The sequence below is a fragment of the Struthio camelus genome, chromosome 7 (genome assembly GCF_040807025.1).
Source record: "Struthio camelus isolate bStrCam1 chromosome 7, bStrCam1.hap1, whole genome shotgun sequence".
Lineage (NCBI taxonomy): Eukaryota > Metazoa > Chordata > Aves > Struthioniformes > Struthionidae > Struthio > Struthio camelus.
The window spans coordinates 22,148,549-22,165,439 of record NC_090948.1 but is presented as its reverse complement, the minus strand read 5'-3'; the positions used below and the strand labels follow the sequence as shown (position 1 = coordinate 22,165,439).

The 16,891-nt window shown below is 42.6% G+C and overlaps 1 protein-coding gene across 1 annotated transcript; it reads right to left on the bottom strand.

Moving 5' to 3' along the window:
• Positions 1-10,655: 10,655 nt before the first annotated feature.
• On the bottom strand, positions 10,656-16,891 carry GDF2 (growth differentiation factor 2). Its single transcript, XM_009677874.2, has 2 exons — positions 13,894-16,891; positions 10,656-12,171 (listed from the first exon to the last, which is right to left on the bottom strand). Exons 1-2 carry the CDS (start codon positions 14,237-14,239, stop codon positions 11,240-11,242), a joined length of 1,278 nt encoding a protein of 425 aa, XP_009676169.1. The 5' UTR covers positions 14,240-16,891; the 3' UTR covers positions 10,656-11,239.

The window sequence follows — 16,891 nt, the reverse complement described above, 5'->3', positions numbered from 1 at the left end:
CCAACCTAAATCAAAGAAAGATAATCTGTACAGTGGTGAATGTAAGTGCTGGAGGCCTCATGAGCAATTTAAGCAGTTTAGCCTTTTGTGTTGTTTCCAGTTGGCTTACAAAATTCCGGGTATGTGGTAGTTATTCAAAGTGATAGGAAATGATTTTTTTAAAAAAAAAGAAGAAAGCGTGCCACTTAGATGTTATGATGATTCCCACATTCGTGCATGGTGGCTTTGTTGGTATTGTGCTAAAGAAAAAACCCAACAAAGGGAAGAACAATGAAATTGTTCTAAGAATCCATTAGAGGAAGTATTGCTCTGTAGCTAAAGCTGTAAAACGTGGCATTATAATCACAGGTATCTCTAGTAACAAGACTGTGCTATTATCTGTAAAAAAAAAAAAACCCTACTTTAAAAAATGTAGCCACTTTCCTTGTCGAAGAAGAGAACCATAATATAGTAGAAATTGTTGTTGATAATGTATAAATAAGTAATTAGGCTGGACATCAGCTCTGAGTGTGCCAGAGCGACCTTCTGGGTGCCTGATAGGTAGAGACACAGGGAGTTTCAGATTCTCTGCAGCTTCCTTTCATTTTGGGGGGCTGTTGCAATGTGTGATATCTGTCACAGAGCTAACTCCAGGGCATTATCACCGACTTGAATTACTCTTCTTGCTTTCCTCCTGCAAAGAATGATCTGACATTGCCTAGCTGGAACAAAAACTCTCCAGCAGAAGTTTTGTCCAGAAGAAGTTGACCTTTTAATGAAAGGATTTACTGCCAGAGCTGCATAAATCCCTGCACACATTCCTAGTGTGGCCAAGGGAGAGGACAGGGCCTCGGAAGACCTGGGATCTATTTCTAGCTTTGCCACTACAATATTGAAATGACTTTGGGCATTAATTTCTATTGCCTTCCTACCTGTGGTTCTCCAATCTATTTTTTAAAGTTTTTAGGTCAGGGAATCTCTCCTACTACATTAAGGTTTACCATATACCCTACCTTTACTTCCAAGCTCAGATAGTCTCCACATGCCGCTACCATACTTGCTCATACTACAGTGTATGTTAGGAGAACCAGTTCAATAAATTAGATGGCACTTCACAGAGCCCCAACTTAATTCTTAAGCATTACGCACTCTATGCACTGACTAAGGCAGGGGACTTTTGGAATAAAACCTTTACGCACTGTGATTGTGTAATTAATGCATACAATCAAGAGGGGGATGATGCACAGACAATTTTCTTTCTAACATTTCCCACTCCTCCAGTGCTTAACTTTGTAGCCTCAATTCACTATCGGCAATTGTTTTTTTCTGTTTTGGCATCTTTAAATTAACTTCAAAGGGAAGATATAGATTAAATAATATTGTTATGATAGAAAACAAAACATGATGACCAAGACAAAAGTATGTATGATCTGAAACAATGAAATACAAATGTGCAAACATAAAAGGGTTAGATATTTTGCCTGCTGGGTTAGGGGGCTGGGCTGTTTCAGGGGTCCTCTTTTCCTGTTTCTCATCTTTTTCTTCCTTTTATTCCTGCTGGTGCTGGAGGAGGGCATGCCCAAGAGCCATGGAGGAGGGTCACAAAATGGATCCATTGTGACAGGAATCAGGAAAAAAAGTACAATAATCCATATCCTTAAGAATATGTCAGAATGGATCTCTCTTTCTGTCTGTCTGTAGAGTAGCTTTAAGCATGCACCTTTACAGTGCAGGAAAAATAATGACATTGCATGTTTATAGAGTGTTTATAGTACTTTCTTTTTTAATCCTTCAGTACACAGTACATAATGGAGTCCTATATTTATACTACAATGTTTACAAAGTATGTGGATAATGGTGGAAATAAGGTTAAATTACTTATCTTCAAAACTGGAGAAATTCAAAGTTTCTGGATTTCATGACTAACTTCTTTTTGCTATTTAAATCACAGCAAATCTTTTAAAAATATTTTTTAGAGGAAAGGCCTTCTTTTTCACTGTATTCTGCTCTGCTACTTTCTGCTTTTAGAAGATAAATTAATATAACTTGAAATGACAGAGGATTACTCAGATTACCTCACTTTCAAATTGCTGTGAAAAGGAGGTTGACAGTCACCTCATTTCACTATGAATTTAAGAGGCATAGAAGAATAACTATGATGATCATACTCAGAAATGAGATAGTTACAAGCACTGAGCATTTTTGATCAGAAAATGTGCCGGATAATTGCCTTTCATATCTAAATAAGCTATATTTATCTACTGTTAAATCATTATTTGATCATTTTTTTCTGGGACTTAAGGGAGTATTTCCCTAGATACACAATGTTCTCCAATATTGCCTTTTCTGGGGGTTAAAAATAATAAATTAGCCCTTCCCTGCCAAATTGTGATGGCGTAAAATCATGAGATTAACAAAATATATTTTTTCTCTGTTTTCCTAACATTTATTGTGCATTGTATCATGTTCTAAAGATTTTCATACCAGAAGGTATGTAGCTGAGATTTTTATGAAGCTAGGCTTTTGAGAAATATATCCAGGATTATGATTAGTTTTAGCCAGGAAAAGCCAAGATAGGGCAATACTTCACAGCTCAATTTATTTCTCAAGTTCAAATACATATTCTCCCTCACGTCTATTGCTATTGCACTTTGTCACGAGCACACCAAAATAGAACTATTTTTACAACGTAAATGTAAAATAAATGCTTTTCCTAACATGCATGACTTTAAAACTAGAACAGTGGAATACTATTTTTCCATGCTGGATCTGTTCACTGGTCTGTGACTTCTCTTGCCCTGAATCCAATGGGACCTGTATCACCCACTGTTACCTTTGTAATTCTTTATACTCGATAGTGTTAGAAGGTGAGAATCCTTCCTTATGTGGTGTGGATACTTCAAGCTTTGGGGAATAACAATGTACTTTCTCCTTTCATGTTAGATATAACTTTCATTTTCCTCAAATACATTGTTTAATGCAAAGTCTGTTCACTGAACCCTCAGTATCCAGATTCACAATGTAACTCTACAGTCAAGTCTAATTTCTAATATAACCCAACCCAAATTCTGATTTTGATCTTAATTTTGAGCTGAACTCAATTTCTCAGGCTCAGCTATAGCTTTTATGGTTCATAAAATTTATGTTCCTTTAAAATCTATCCAGAAGTATTACATTTTCTGACTTCCTGTACATATGAACCTCTCACATATTCAGGAAAGAGGTATTTTCTTTTATCTGTCCCAGACTAGTCTGTATGCGTGGTCTGCATTTCACAGCCCACATGTTCAAAAACTTCCACCGCAGCGAGATTAAATATTGTGCAACTCCTGCACTACTGCTGCTGTTATCCCGCGTGGGCAATCTCTTCACTCCCTAACCAGGGTCAGGTAGACCAGTTTGAGCGCTGATAAACTGCAGTAGCAAGAGGCCCACCTGAAGGTGGCACCAAGAGCAGTTTTTTCACTGCTCTGAAAAATCATTTCATTTGGAAATGATTTTTTGAGTTCAGAAGCTGTATTAGTGGGATAATGGGGAAATCTGGAAACAAACTACTTTCGGTTTTAAAACAGCCTCTTAATGCAGCTGTCTTTTAAATTATATGTAAGAATTACAGTTTATGTAAAGGTAATGTTTGTTTTCATGACACTACAAAAATGAAAAATGGTTAAATGGACAAATTACAGAAATATAAAGTGCCATGGCACCAAACTAAATACCAAAAATGGGACAATGTTTTAAAGCTATCACCAGACAGAGGGAAGGGTTGGTCAGTTCTGAGGAAAGATCAGGTGGGCTCCCAAATACCGAGAGGCAGGGTTTGTGAGCTCAAGCACAGGACTATGCTCATGAAAAATTTAATGCTTCCAGGATTCGGTAAGTATTTCTAGACAAACCTCCACTGCCTTTTATAGATGTACAAGTCTGGGTCAGTGCTACCTCATGGCTGTCTGCACCAGGCATGACTGGATTGTGTTGGAATGGCCTAAGACTGTCTTTTCTGTTCCTGTTCTTGCAGTGTTTGGCACAAGGGGAACCTTGTCCCAGACGAGGCCTTTCTAGGCCCCTTGGTAATACCAGTAATGAACAATAATATCTCCTTTAGATTACTTTATAATACTTAGGCTAAAAAAAGTAAGGGTAGGTCTTTTCCAGCAAAATCTCTTCCCCTAGTGGTGTATGGGGAGTCCCTAAGGCTTTTAGTTCTTATGCTGTACAACTTGTATGGATCAAAATTAAAGCTGTTTGAAGTTTTCTTTCAAAACTTTTTTTAATCCTGTAAGCTGTCCATTTTATGAAAATCAAAATGGCACTGCAAATGAATAATGATTACATTTTTCATGAGGAAAACTTAAATCTAAAATGTGCTGGATTTTGATTTCCTTTTATTAATATTCCTTCTTTATCTTTTTCCTTTCTCCCTTCCTTGCTTTGCCTTGTCTTGCCTTGCCTTTCCTTGTCTTTCTTTTCCCTTTCTTCCTTTTCCTTCTCTTTTTACAGTGACCAAAGAAAGAGAAAAGGAAGAAAAGAATGAGAGAATAATTTATATTTTTATTGCAAAATGGGGGATGAGAGTGGAAAATGTACATTCCATTGCTGAAACAGCTCCAGTTTCAGCCAGGATTCATGCTTCAATCAGGAGCAGGTGGGAAGTTATCACAGCGCGCAGACTACAGCTGTAATAAACTGCCATTGACCAACTCTGCTAAGCAGATCAACTGCCATATTCTAGGTAAGCAAAGGATTCATGAGGGCTTTGGATAAACGCATTGCAGCTATCCAGCCTGAAGTAATTTAGGAACATAGTTTTGAATTTTGGCAAGTAATTTCTCAACAGAAAGGGGAAATTCACTCTTTATGATATGCGGTCCTTGGAGAATTGGGATATTATGCGCTTGGGTTGTATTGCCTGTATCCCCTAGATCCTACGTTCCTGGTGGACCTACCTGCGTGTTCAGTGTGGTGCACCACAGTCGAGTGAGCCAGTAATAAACAGTGACTATTAAATACTGCATCAAGTGGTCTCCTTCCCTTAGCATATTATTAGAAACAACGGGAATTGCAGTAACTCACAGTAGCCTCTGCTCAGCTGCCAAGCCTCGCGAACGGCTGCCGCCAAACCAGTGCCCAACGAGTGCGCTGCCGAAACCCAGCCGGCTCCGACGCCGGGTCGGACACGTCCTGGTTTTGCTATCCGCTGTGCTGACGCAGGGTGAAAGTGCTCAGGGCGCCCTGGCAGACCCGCCGTCGGCATCTTAAACTGTCTTGTTCCCCAGGGATGTTTTGCAGCTGTTCTTCTGGGGGGCTTTCAGCTCCTGCTGCTTTAGCACGCTGCTCGCACGCCCCGGCTGACGTCTGGTGGCAGCTGTGGAGATCCAGGGCGTGTGGGGCAGCTGGGCAGGCCGGCGAAGGCAGCCTGGCAGCAAGGGCCTGGTGGTGAGGGAGCCACCTCAGAGCCACCTTGGTGGAGCTGGTGAGCAAGCTCCGAGTTGCTCACCAGCAGGGAGGGTGGCTGCCACAGCAGGGCAGCAGCTGGTGGGTAACGTTTGTGGGGGTGGGGGCGGGGAGGAGGAAAGGACTGCGCAGGTCAGGTTTTGTGAGGGCTGGGGGCATTTACTTCAAAATGTTGTTGCCCTAAACATAACAAGGCTTTGCTCTTCCTGCTGGCCTACAAAGAGATGAATGAACTGCACCAGATGAGCCTGGCAAGATGGCTGCTCGGACTACATTTGTAATTCCGCAAAGGCAACCTCAAGAAGCCCCTTTCCCTGCTCGGTTTTGTACCCCTTGCAAGGGGTTCTTGTCTGCTGGCACAAAGCGTATGTGTACTAGTATGCGTCCTGACCCAAAAAATCACCACAGAGCCGGTGTGGTATGGAGTAAATACTAAACTAACAACTCAGAGAGGGAGCTGGGCACGGCTGACGATCCAGAGGCAGCTTTAAGGGAGAAGCCCTTAAAGGAAACGGTGCCCCCACGCACGGCTCGGGGCCCGCGGGCAGGCGATGGCAAACACTGGAAGGTGCGGGGGCGGCGGGGGGCAGCAGAGGGCGCTGTGCTCGGCGGCCCCCAGCCGCCAGGGCAGGGCCGGGGCCGGAGGCTGTGGGGGCAGCGCGGGCGGAACAGGCAACGCCGCTGCCGAGGGCACGGGGAGCGGGGGCGGCGGAGAGGCCGCACATCCGGAGCGGGTGCTGAGGCCTCACGGAGGCCGCACACAGCCGGAGCTGGCGCTGAGGCCACACGGAGGCCGCAGGCAGCACAGAACCGGAGCTGAGGCCACACGGAGGCCGCAGGCAGCCCAGAGCCAGTGCTGAGGCCACACGGAGGCCACGCACAGCCAGAGACAGTGCTGAGCCTCCCAGGGGTGGCAGACAGCCCAGAGCCGGCACTGAGGCTGTGCAGAGCCTGCACACAGCCAGAGATGGTCCTGAGGCTGCGCGTGGAGGTCACAGGCAGACTAGGACAGTGCTGAGACCTCACAGAGGCTGCAGGCAGCCCAGAGCTGGTGCTGAGGCCACATGGAGGCCGCACACAGCCGGAGACAGTGCTGAGGCTTCATGAAGGCTGCAGGCAGCCCAGAGCTAGTGCTGAGGCCACACAGAGGCTGCAGGCAGCCAGAGACGGTGCTGAGGCCGCACAGGACTGCACACAACTAGAGACGGTGCTGAGGCTGCGCATAGAGGCTGCAGGCAGCTCAGAGATGGTGCTGAGGCTGCACAGGACTGCACACAACCAGAGCCGGTGCTGAGGCCACACACAGCCAGAGACAGCGCTGAGGCCTCACGGAGGCTGCAGGCAGCCCAGAGCTGGTGCTGAGGCCACACACAGGCCGCATGCAGCCAGAGATGGTGCTGAGGCCTCAATAGACCACACACAACCAGAGATGGTGCTGAGGCTGCTCATGGAGGCTGCAGGCAGCCCAGAATGGTGCTGAGGCCGCATGGAGGCCACAGGCAGTCCAGAGATGGTGCTGAGGCTGCAGGCAGCCCAGAGACAGTGCTGAGGCTGTGTGGAGGCTGCAGGCAGTCCAGAGATGGCGCTGAGGCTGTGCGGAGGCCACACACAGCCCAGGGATGGTGCTGAAGCCATGTGGAGGCCGCAGGCAGCCCAGAGATGATACTGAGGTTGCATATAGCCCAGAGACGGTGCTGAGGCCACAGGCAGCCTGGAGATGGTGCTGAGGCCCCGTGGAGGCTGCAGGCAGCCCAGAGATGGTGCTGAGGCCACCCGGAGATGGGAGAGCGCTAGAGATATTCCTGAAGGCTGAAGAGAGCCCAAAGATGGCTATGAGGCAGCATGGAGGCCTCGGGCAGCACAGAGGCAGCATGGAGAAGATTTGACTCCAGCTAGAGCCTCCTTCCCCACAGACAAACTAACAGGGCTTTCTGAGAGCCGCACTCTCAAGGTGCTTCAGAGGGAGCTGCCCTGGTTTTGTCTATACTAAACAGACAACAAATGGTAAGTCAGGGAGTTAACTTTGGGAGAAGGGAGGTGGTGAAGACTGATCCAGTGTCTTGTTCGCCTTTCGGAGCAGCTAGAGGGGTCTGAGAGAGCTGTTGTTCAGCTCTTTGAGGATGGGGTCTTGCCTAGCAGACAAGGCTGTTCTTTTGTGGCTTGTTGGCTTTATGAGTTTGCTCTGTGTTTCCTTCTGTACCCTTCCAGTTTGCTCTGTAGTAATAAACTCTGATTCATTGCTGCAGATGGGGAGCTGTTGTGAGGGGTTGATACCTCCTGGAATTAACTTTATATGTGGACATGGACCCACATGCTATGTGGTTATACTGGCCAGGCTCTGAGGAGGCTGGAGGAGTCTCAGCTGTGGTCTGGGAGCAGTGTAACTGTGTTAGTGCACAGCTGTGTCTGAGATAAGCCCCTCTGAGAGGGTATCTGAAACTTGTTATTTTGAATTTTTTGAATTGGCAGTTCCAGAGTCAGCATTTCTGTGTTGTCAAGATCTTCCCAGTTAAAAGATATCAGAGCAGATACTAGCTGAATACCTCCAGACTGCTGAACTGCTATAAAATTTCAGATTTCCATGCTGTCATTGGCTCTCAACCTGTGACAAAGAATATCAGAAATGGTGGTCTTTTGACTGCCAGTGATTGATTGATGTTGTGTTGTTGATAAGTGGCATCCACTATTCTGTGCTTGGACGTGACACAGAGCAGTGGATTGGGTCAGAGGATATTGTGCCTGCTGTGTACACAGACAAGATGGGAAGCTATGTAAACTAACAGTGGTTATATGTCCTGACTGGCTTTCATTAGCTTGATAATATATACTAGGACTGAAGTGCTATAGGGCAGCCTTAAAATTGGCTGTGGGGTCAGCTGGTGATTCTGACGTTACAGGGTGGATATACAGCTAACCAGCCCTGAGTATAACGGCATACTCCAGTCATGTCTTGGCGTTAAACAAGGATGTTTCATTTTTAACTTTACATCTGGTGGACAATACACAAGTCCCAACCTGCTCCTTAGTAGCAGCAAGCTGCTAGTCAACACTGAGAATCCAGTGATGTGAGAGGCTTTTCTCAGTGTCTGATGGGGCCTGGCTTGAAGTGGGGCAGAGGGGGCAAGGTGTTTTGCTTGTTCTTTGCCACCTGTGTAATTCTAGCACTTCTTGGCCACTTGGCTGATTCTTTGTGTCCCAAAGACACATGGTTAAACTATGAGACATAAGGAACTTAAGCAATTGTTTAAAGTCAGATGGTCAGAGCTACATAAATCAAGCTGCTAAACCAAACATCAATTTGGCACAAAGCTCAGCCATGCTGTAGGTAGTATCTGTACTCACTATTGGGTTCCCATTTCCTCTTGACCCTGATCATCACCCTATGGAAAGATTCATGTTTCATTTTACTGCTGTACCAACCAAAATGTTAAGCCTGTGGGAATGTGATCATTAGAGCTGGATGGAAGAGCAGTTGGATTTTCTTTTTGTTGAAATATAAAAGGGATTTGTACTGCAGTCTGGGAAGGGATCTGTAGAGCTTCTCTGGAATTCTGATAGCAGAGCTGGGATATGAATTTTTGAACCAAAATTGTTTTTTTCTTCCTCCATGTAAGCTTGGGAAATAAAGATCAACATTTGACTACAGAGCGTGGAAAAAAGAAACATTGATTCCTGAGAATTTCCCTCTGTGAACATGTGGGGACTGGTGTTTCCCTTTCTCCACCTTTTCAAGTGATTACGGACAAAGTCCTGTATTCAGTGAAGTCAGAATATAACTAGGACCTTGTGTTTAGATGACTTAAGGGCACACAGCTACAATTACCTTGGCATATGAGTGAATAACTTTTCAAATGTGACCGTGCCGAGTGCTTGTTTGGTTGTTTCTGTTACTCAAAGAAGAGGGGGAATTATGGCAAAATATCATGAGCTCACAAGACATCAGTGAAACAGGAAGAGAATACAAGTGGTTCTGAAGGGGGGGGAAAGCATGGTAACAACTGTAAGAAGATGACAGAAGCCAGTGGGGAGGGGTAAAATAAGAGGACCTGTCACTAAAAGCTTAAGAAGTTAATGACTGGCAGTTATGGATGGATGGGGTTTGCATGGACCCAGATCTTTGATCTGATCCAATTGCAGCCCAGTTCTGAACAAAAAGGCTATAAATGAGGCTAAGGATTCTGGTGAATTGTGCTTTGTTCTCATGGCTTATGATATCACCAGGAGTTCTTGATGGAATTGCAACTGCCTTGCTCACACTCACCTGCGAATTGCTCTATATTAAGTTAACAATAGTAAATAAACTGCATATTAGATTTCAAGCTGAACTGTTCATGTCAAATGAATTCATCTTGCCCACAGGCTGGTCTAATTTAAAACATATGTACCACTTAAATCATGTTGCTTGCTATATATTAAGCTACTGTTCAGATTTTTGCCTCATCAGTATTCTTCACCATTTTGAACAGATGCGTAGTTTGTTGTGGGTTTGGATCAAAAATCTTCTCTGATTTTTTTTTTTTTGAGATGCAATATGATTGCATTGTACAGCATCTACACTTATCACTGGTAGCCAACGCAAACTGCTTCATCTGTTCTTGTACAGTCGAAACTTGCATTAAAATCAAAGGAAGTTTTCTTTAATTGCAGGAAGGATGGGGTCCTTGGTTGGTGAAAATACAACAGAAGTCAGCAAGACTATTGTATGATAGCGTATTTCCCTTACTGCAGTATATGTCTTGCAGAACACAGATAGGAGTTTTCAGTTGTTCCCAAATTTCTAAGGCAAAAATCAGTTTTGTATGTAAAATAAAGCTTCTCCTAAGAAGAAATTAAAAAATGGGGAGCCAGATATCAGGCTCCGAAGGCCATATTTAGGCCTCTAAATAAGCAGCCTGTTTCTTTACAAGTGCTGAGCACTGCCAGCCCCCACTGTTGTTAGGATGCAGCTTCGAAGGCTGAACATTGTTTGACTGCATGTTCTTGCAAAGAAATACTAAGAATATGCTGTAGGTCAAAGTGGCTCTTTATCTTTGTGCAGAGATAAGGGCTGCTGTTCCTCCTAGGAAACAGTGTCTTAGAAGCGGAAGGCTGCACTTCTTATCATTCAAGTATGTGCCATAAAGGGGTAAAAATAGGGACATTGAGGATAAGAAAGCTGAAACCAAGGCACCTGCTACCCACAGAAGGAAACTCAGGAATGAAATAGAATCAAGAGTCTCAACTGTTTTGAATACTGCAAACCTTCACTTATAGAAGTAAATAATCTGCATTAAAATGATCTGTAAAAGTCTCTGAGATTACTGACATGAGAAAATACTTGCAGAATTTAGGCCCCTGGCTTTACCATGCACCATAAATTCAGTTTACTGAGTTTTACAGAGGTTGAAAATGTCAGAGCTGGCTAAGAGAATTACATTTCAATACCTATGAAACATTTACAGTACATCCTAGATCCCACAGTCTGCTTTGAAAATCCTTTAGTTTGTGACCTGAGTGGAACTGATTTAACAGAAAAGTACAATATAAGCTATTCAGATTGTATCGCTGTCTGCTATCAAATAATGTATATTTCTTTCAATCTCAACAATATTTTAATTCACTTTGCCATTATATATAATAGGTATTTACAATGATTGCCATTCTTTAAACATCAGTTTTCCTTTAAAACAAGCAGCAGCAACAACTACCAGCCTCCTGCCCTGCCCCAAACCTTGTTTGCAAGGATTTTCATTTACATCACTAATGTACAGATTTACATAGAGCAGAAAAGGGTCTGTTCTTATTCTCAGAGATGCTGCCTTGTATACTACCTGCAACCACATTCTGCCACTTTCATCCCTTCATAGTTATATATCAAAGTAGGCACCCCAGCATCATCCTTGTAAAGAATGGAGATTGAATCCAATTTGGTTGGAACGCAACAGGCCTTGGAAGCTTTCTTTGGGTTTTGGAGGTGCACCAGAGTCTGGACAATAGCATGTTTTGTTGGGGTAACATTATCTGTCAAAGGGAAGAAGCACCCTCCTTTACACTCAAAAGCCTCATAATCTTTGGGCGCAATGATCCAGGAATCCCAGCCAATCTCTTCAAAGTTCACGTGGAGGGAAGTTCTCCGGCAGTGGTTGGCTCTGATGCTTCTCTTGCTTCTGGAGGAATGCTGGTGGGTCCCAGCAAAGGCTTTTTCCTCTCCTTCTTCAGGCGGAGTATTATTCTTTGCTAATTGCTTTAGCACACTTCCTTGTTCATGAACAATCATCTCCCGGAGCTCCACTTTGGTCTCTTTTGTCCCATTGCTGCGATCATTGGAGAACACTATTAACAGGGGCAGATTTTTAGTGTCAGGGGTAACACTGATATCCAACTTCCCGCAAGTGAAACCACCCAGAGCTTTACTCTCTATAACAACTTCCAGCTTGTTTTTAGTCTTCAGTTTATCTGCCCTGACCCATCTTTTCACAGCGCTGGACACTTCAAACATCTCCCAGCCACACTCCTGGATATCCTGGGAGACAAGGAAAGATTTGGTACTTTCTGGATTTTCCCAGTGCTCTCCATCTAGAACATCGTAAATGACCATGTTACCTTCCAGTCTAGAGAGAGACCCAACTTCCCTGTGACAGGAGATAAAAATTCTCAGTTCAGCTCTGGTGATTTCCTCATATCGCGGAATAGAGATGTTGAAGAGCAAGATGTGTTTCTGAAATGGATTTTCTTCTGGTGAAGCTAAAGAAACAACATCTGCAACGGAAAATTAAAACGTGGTTACAGTGCTTCTGACTGCTCAAGTAACTTATTCTTGAAAGATGCAGGATGTATTTGGCGAGTAAAACAAGACCAGGGCTACTCAGCATTAAAAAAAACCAAAATACTGGCTTCTGGCCAGGGTTTCAGGGGTAGGGAGTGGAAAGTCCAAACGGAAGTCCCTGGTGTTGGAAGTGTTTTCACCATGTCTGCATTGTCAAGTGAGCATGAAGATGAGTGGAGGGGAACATGAAGAGTCTGCCCAGAACAAGCTATGGGGGGCCCTGGTCAGTAGAAGGTACATAAATAAGGCATCTGGGGAATAGTCAGATTTAGCAGTTTTCTAAAGAGATTTTAACTGGAAGAAATCCTAACAAAGCTATAAATTTTCCTCGTTTATCACCATGCTATTGGATGAATTGCCCTCCCGATGGAGAAGGATCCCCCAGTACAGAGAAGTATAGTATGTGTTTAAGTGTCTCTTTCTGAGTATTAGCTGTTCTGAGGCCTTTGTTGTTCTCTTCCAATAACTTTGAAAGCAGCTTGGATTACTGGGAGTTAGAGGAAGTAGAAAAGCTTTTGAAAAACCTGAATTTGAAGCTTCAGGGACTAAAGTGGGACTTGGTGATAAACAGTCTTTCATGTCTAGGTTCCATTGAGTTCCAAGCCAGACTCCCTGGGCTTATGCAGGGTATTTTTCTCCAAAGGTATATGCACTACCAGCAATTCTGCCTTGGGAGAGGCAGACTTTTGCTAGAAGATCAGATTGGTAGTGTTTAAAAATCATTACTGACTGATGGCTATTTGATGGTCATTGTAAGACAATTACTCAACTATCATTAGGCTTTAGGGCAATTTCAACTGTCTAATGTTGACACTTCTTCGCAGTGTTTACCCACTAAAGCAGTCTGAGAGGAGAGTGGGATATGGAAACGGTACGCTAGTTTGTTCTGTTAGGATTTCTTTCCAGTTCAGGATTGGGGCCACTAATTTGGAAACGTGGAGATCACCATAGTGCTGTTGCTTGTATATGTCTGTTTTTTAAATAAACAGGAGCTTTGATTCTCCATATTTCATTTCTATCGAAAGGTTTGCATTTACTTAAAACTTTTTTTATTGCTTCTTGTGATGGAGCTTTAATTTTTTTTATGTTATACAGACAGAGATCTAAATTTTTTTTCTTTTTTTCAGTTGAGACAAGCTTGAAAACCCCTTTCCATCTAAATCTGCAGACACGAGAATTTTAGGGGAGCACTAGTGTTCCTTGTTTGGATCCAGGGACACATTCCACAGTTGAATGGGGTGTTTATAAAGGATGAGAGGAACTCACCAGAAAGGAGAGCTCTCTAGTGTGAAATTCTCGGTAATAGATGATCAAAATCACCATTCTAACTTTAAAACTCAGTCACAAATCTCTAGCTTTGGGACACACAATTCATCTAAACCTTGTTACTCAGTGCAGTGTCTCAGTTGATGCATTTGAGAAAGGGATATTGTATGATAAAAATACCAAAGAAGAAAACTAAAGATAATTGATTTATCAAAGATCGAAAGGAACTGTGGAGCAAGACTACAATCCAAGATTTTAATCTATTTTCTTTCTAAAGAATCTGTGGGAGTTAGGAAGTCAAATCCCTCTGAATTGCAAAGGAATCTGAGTACCTACTGCTTACATACATCTTTAAAAATTCTAGTCTACATTTTTAGGACATCTCCTACCTTCAGTACTGAAGCTCCTCACGATATTGGATGCAGGGATGGAAGACTTGTCTGCAGCATATCTGTTGTATAAATCAATCATGAACTGTGGTGGTTCTTCTTTGGTCTTCTCTTGTGAAGGGACCCTTGATAAATTCAAACTCCTTAGTAAATCTGTCTTCATATTCTCCAGGAAAGATTTAAAGTCGAAATGGGTCTCATCTTCCACTTCCCCAGGATCATGAAAGTGTGCATCAGACTTTTCCATAGCTGGTAACTTGTCCCAATCTTTCAAAGGCTTGCCTCTTGTCAAACAGGCAATGATGTTGAAAACAGACAGTGCAGCCAGTACCCCAAAATAGTGCATTTCTTCTGTATTTACTTTCTGATGAAGAGACAAGAGGACAATGAAATTGTAGGTGATTAAAACTCTTGTTTCATTACAGACAGAGGGAGGTAGATAGAAGGCAAAAAACTGGTGCACCCTTTGCAAATCACTTTCTTGAATTCTTTTTGCAGTCTGCTTCAAACCCCAGCCTCTTGTCAGTTGTCAAGCAGATTGGTTGTACACTTGCCCTTATCTGAGTCATTGATGCCATGCTTCAGCTTCTGTTATCTAGCAAAGCTCTTAGTTAATGAAGATTCTATAAACATCTGACAAACACATATGGCTGGTGGGAAAGACATTGTATATTGTAAAGAATTCACATTTCACTTTGGGGTCATCATTGCTTAATTACACTCCTTTACCATTTCCTTGCCAACCCAGGGAGAAGCTTTCTTAGGGACGTGGAGGATTACACTGTTTTCATCAAGACTAGAAAATCGAGGTTCAGAACAAAATTAGTCTATCAGCTGTTAGTGAATAACACCTCACAAATCTCTGTTACAGTCCCTTCACCTACCATTGCAAAATCCCCAACCATTTGATGGAGACCTGTGATTCAGCAAGACGTGATCTCACAACAATACAAACAACCTTAAAATTTCTCTCCGTTTATCAGCAAAGAGCTATTATTTGTACACAGTGAAATATCTGTTTTGTGTCAAGTTTGCTTCATGTTGTTTGCAGGCTTGTCCATTTGCAGTTTGATTCCTTTGGTGGATGGGAAGTACAGCCAAATCCACATTGTGTATGTGCTAGGAGATTAGAATGGTATTATGAGCTCTTACGTTACAAAAATACCTCGTTGCAAAGATACAGAAAAGATTTTGTCCTGTCTCAGCACTCGTCCATTCTTCTCCAGTTTTCCAGGAGTGCATACAGAGTGCTTAAAGTGAGCCCATGCTACTGAAATACTCCTGTGTCTGTTCAGGTGACAACTGGGATCCCAGATTCTGGTTAACTATGTTTCTATGGTGTAAGGTTAGAAGGGCTATTTGGCATTGATCCTAATCTCCTGAATAGCAAGATTGTTATATTTCTCTCAAGGACTTTGTATTTCCTACCTCTACCAAAGTAATTTCCTACCAATTACTTTTGTTTGGCTAAAGCATAACTTTTGTAAAGGTCTCTAGGATTTATGTGCAGGTGTTGCAAAAATGGAAGATTTCTTCACATTTCTTGGCACTTATTCTAGAAGATTTTCACTGTCACTTAGAAAAAATGGTGCTTCACTTACTATTTCACTGTGCCTGGCTTCACCTTCTAGGCACTAGTTCTTGTAACTTTTCTGCCAGCTTAAGGAGCTCCATAGTGCTGGCATTTTCTCCCTATCAGAGTACTTGTACCCGATAATCAAGTTGCTTCTCCGTTTGCTTTCCGATAAGATAAAGAGATTGTATTTTTTAAGTCATGTGCTATAAGACATTTTCTCTGTTTTTCTTGCTGTTTTTGTGTCTCTTCTAGAGTTTCAGTATTTTTTTGAAAAGGTGAGCTCTAGGGCTATACATAGTTTTCTAGTGACACTCCACCAGTGCCACGTGTAGAAATGAAATCTCCATTCCTTCTGTGGTTTACTACTCTACTGTTTATCTTTTCAATGCCTTCATTAACTCTCTTTATATAGCATCACCCTGGAGTCTCATATTGTGCTGTAAGTCCAAAATACCCACCCAAATTGTTTAAAGAATTATGGCTTTCAAGGGCATAGTCTCCTGTTCGGTAGGAACAGCCTCCATTCCGTGTGCCTAGGTACCACGCTCTGCATTTGTCTACCTTAAAATGAATTTTGATTAACTAGAATGCAGCCTGATCAAGTGCTCTATACAAATACCTCTCTCCTAAACAGTGTCTTCTGCAAATACTATTTGGGTTATTATATATTGACTTCCAGTTCATATATGAAGCTGTCAAATAGTCTCAGGCCAACTGTCATCTTTGCAGAAACTCTTCAGTGAGCAGCTTTATTCGGTGACAGTTCCCTTTTGAAAGCTGCTCTTTGACATTTGGCAGTGAGACAGTTCTTAATTCATGTGATACACAAATATATGAATATTGTCCAGTGATCTGGATTTTAATTATGCTCCCTTGTACAGCTGGGTCAAAATATTCCACAAAAACCTGAGTACATTCTAGCTATTGCAGTTACCTCTAGCAATTAAACTGGGACCTCTAAGAATTAAAGAGATTTTGTGTTAGAAAAACAGTTTTCCATAATACTTTGCTGGTTAGTATCAGCTGTTTTCCTGTTTTTTCCGTCTTTAATCATCCCATATTAATATACCCTCAATTCTTTTAGGATTATTTAGTGGAATTTTTCTGACTTGTTAATTAAGTGTTTGTCCATAGTAACTTTACCTAGTAACTTGCACATTGAGTGGAACGGTTTATAGGATGCTCCTAGGAATCAGAAGAGCTGTTAGAAGAATATCACTGTCTTGCAACTGCATTTGTGCCATTTTAAAAACAATTAAATGAATTAAATGCGAAGGTTCCTTCTGTAAAGGCACAGATTAGACATCTAAATATCAAAGCCCCAGGAAGTAATAGCCACTTCTAAACAAATAGTGGTTAAGGCCTTGCCCACATCAAAGGATTGACCAGTACAGCTAAACCAGAAAACCTACCTAGTAACAA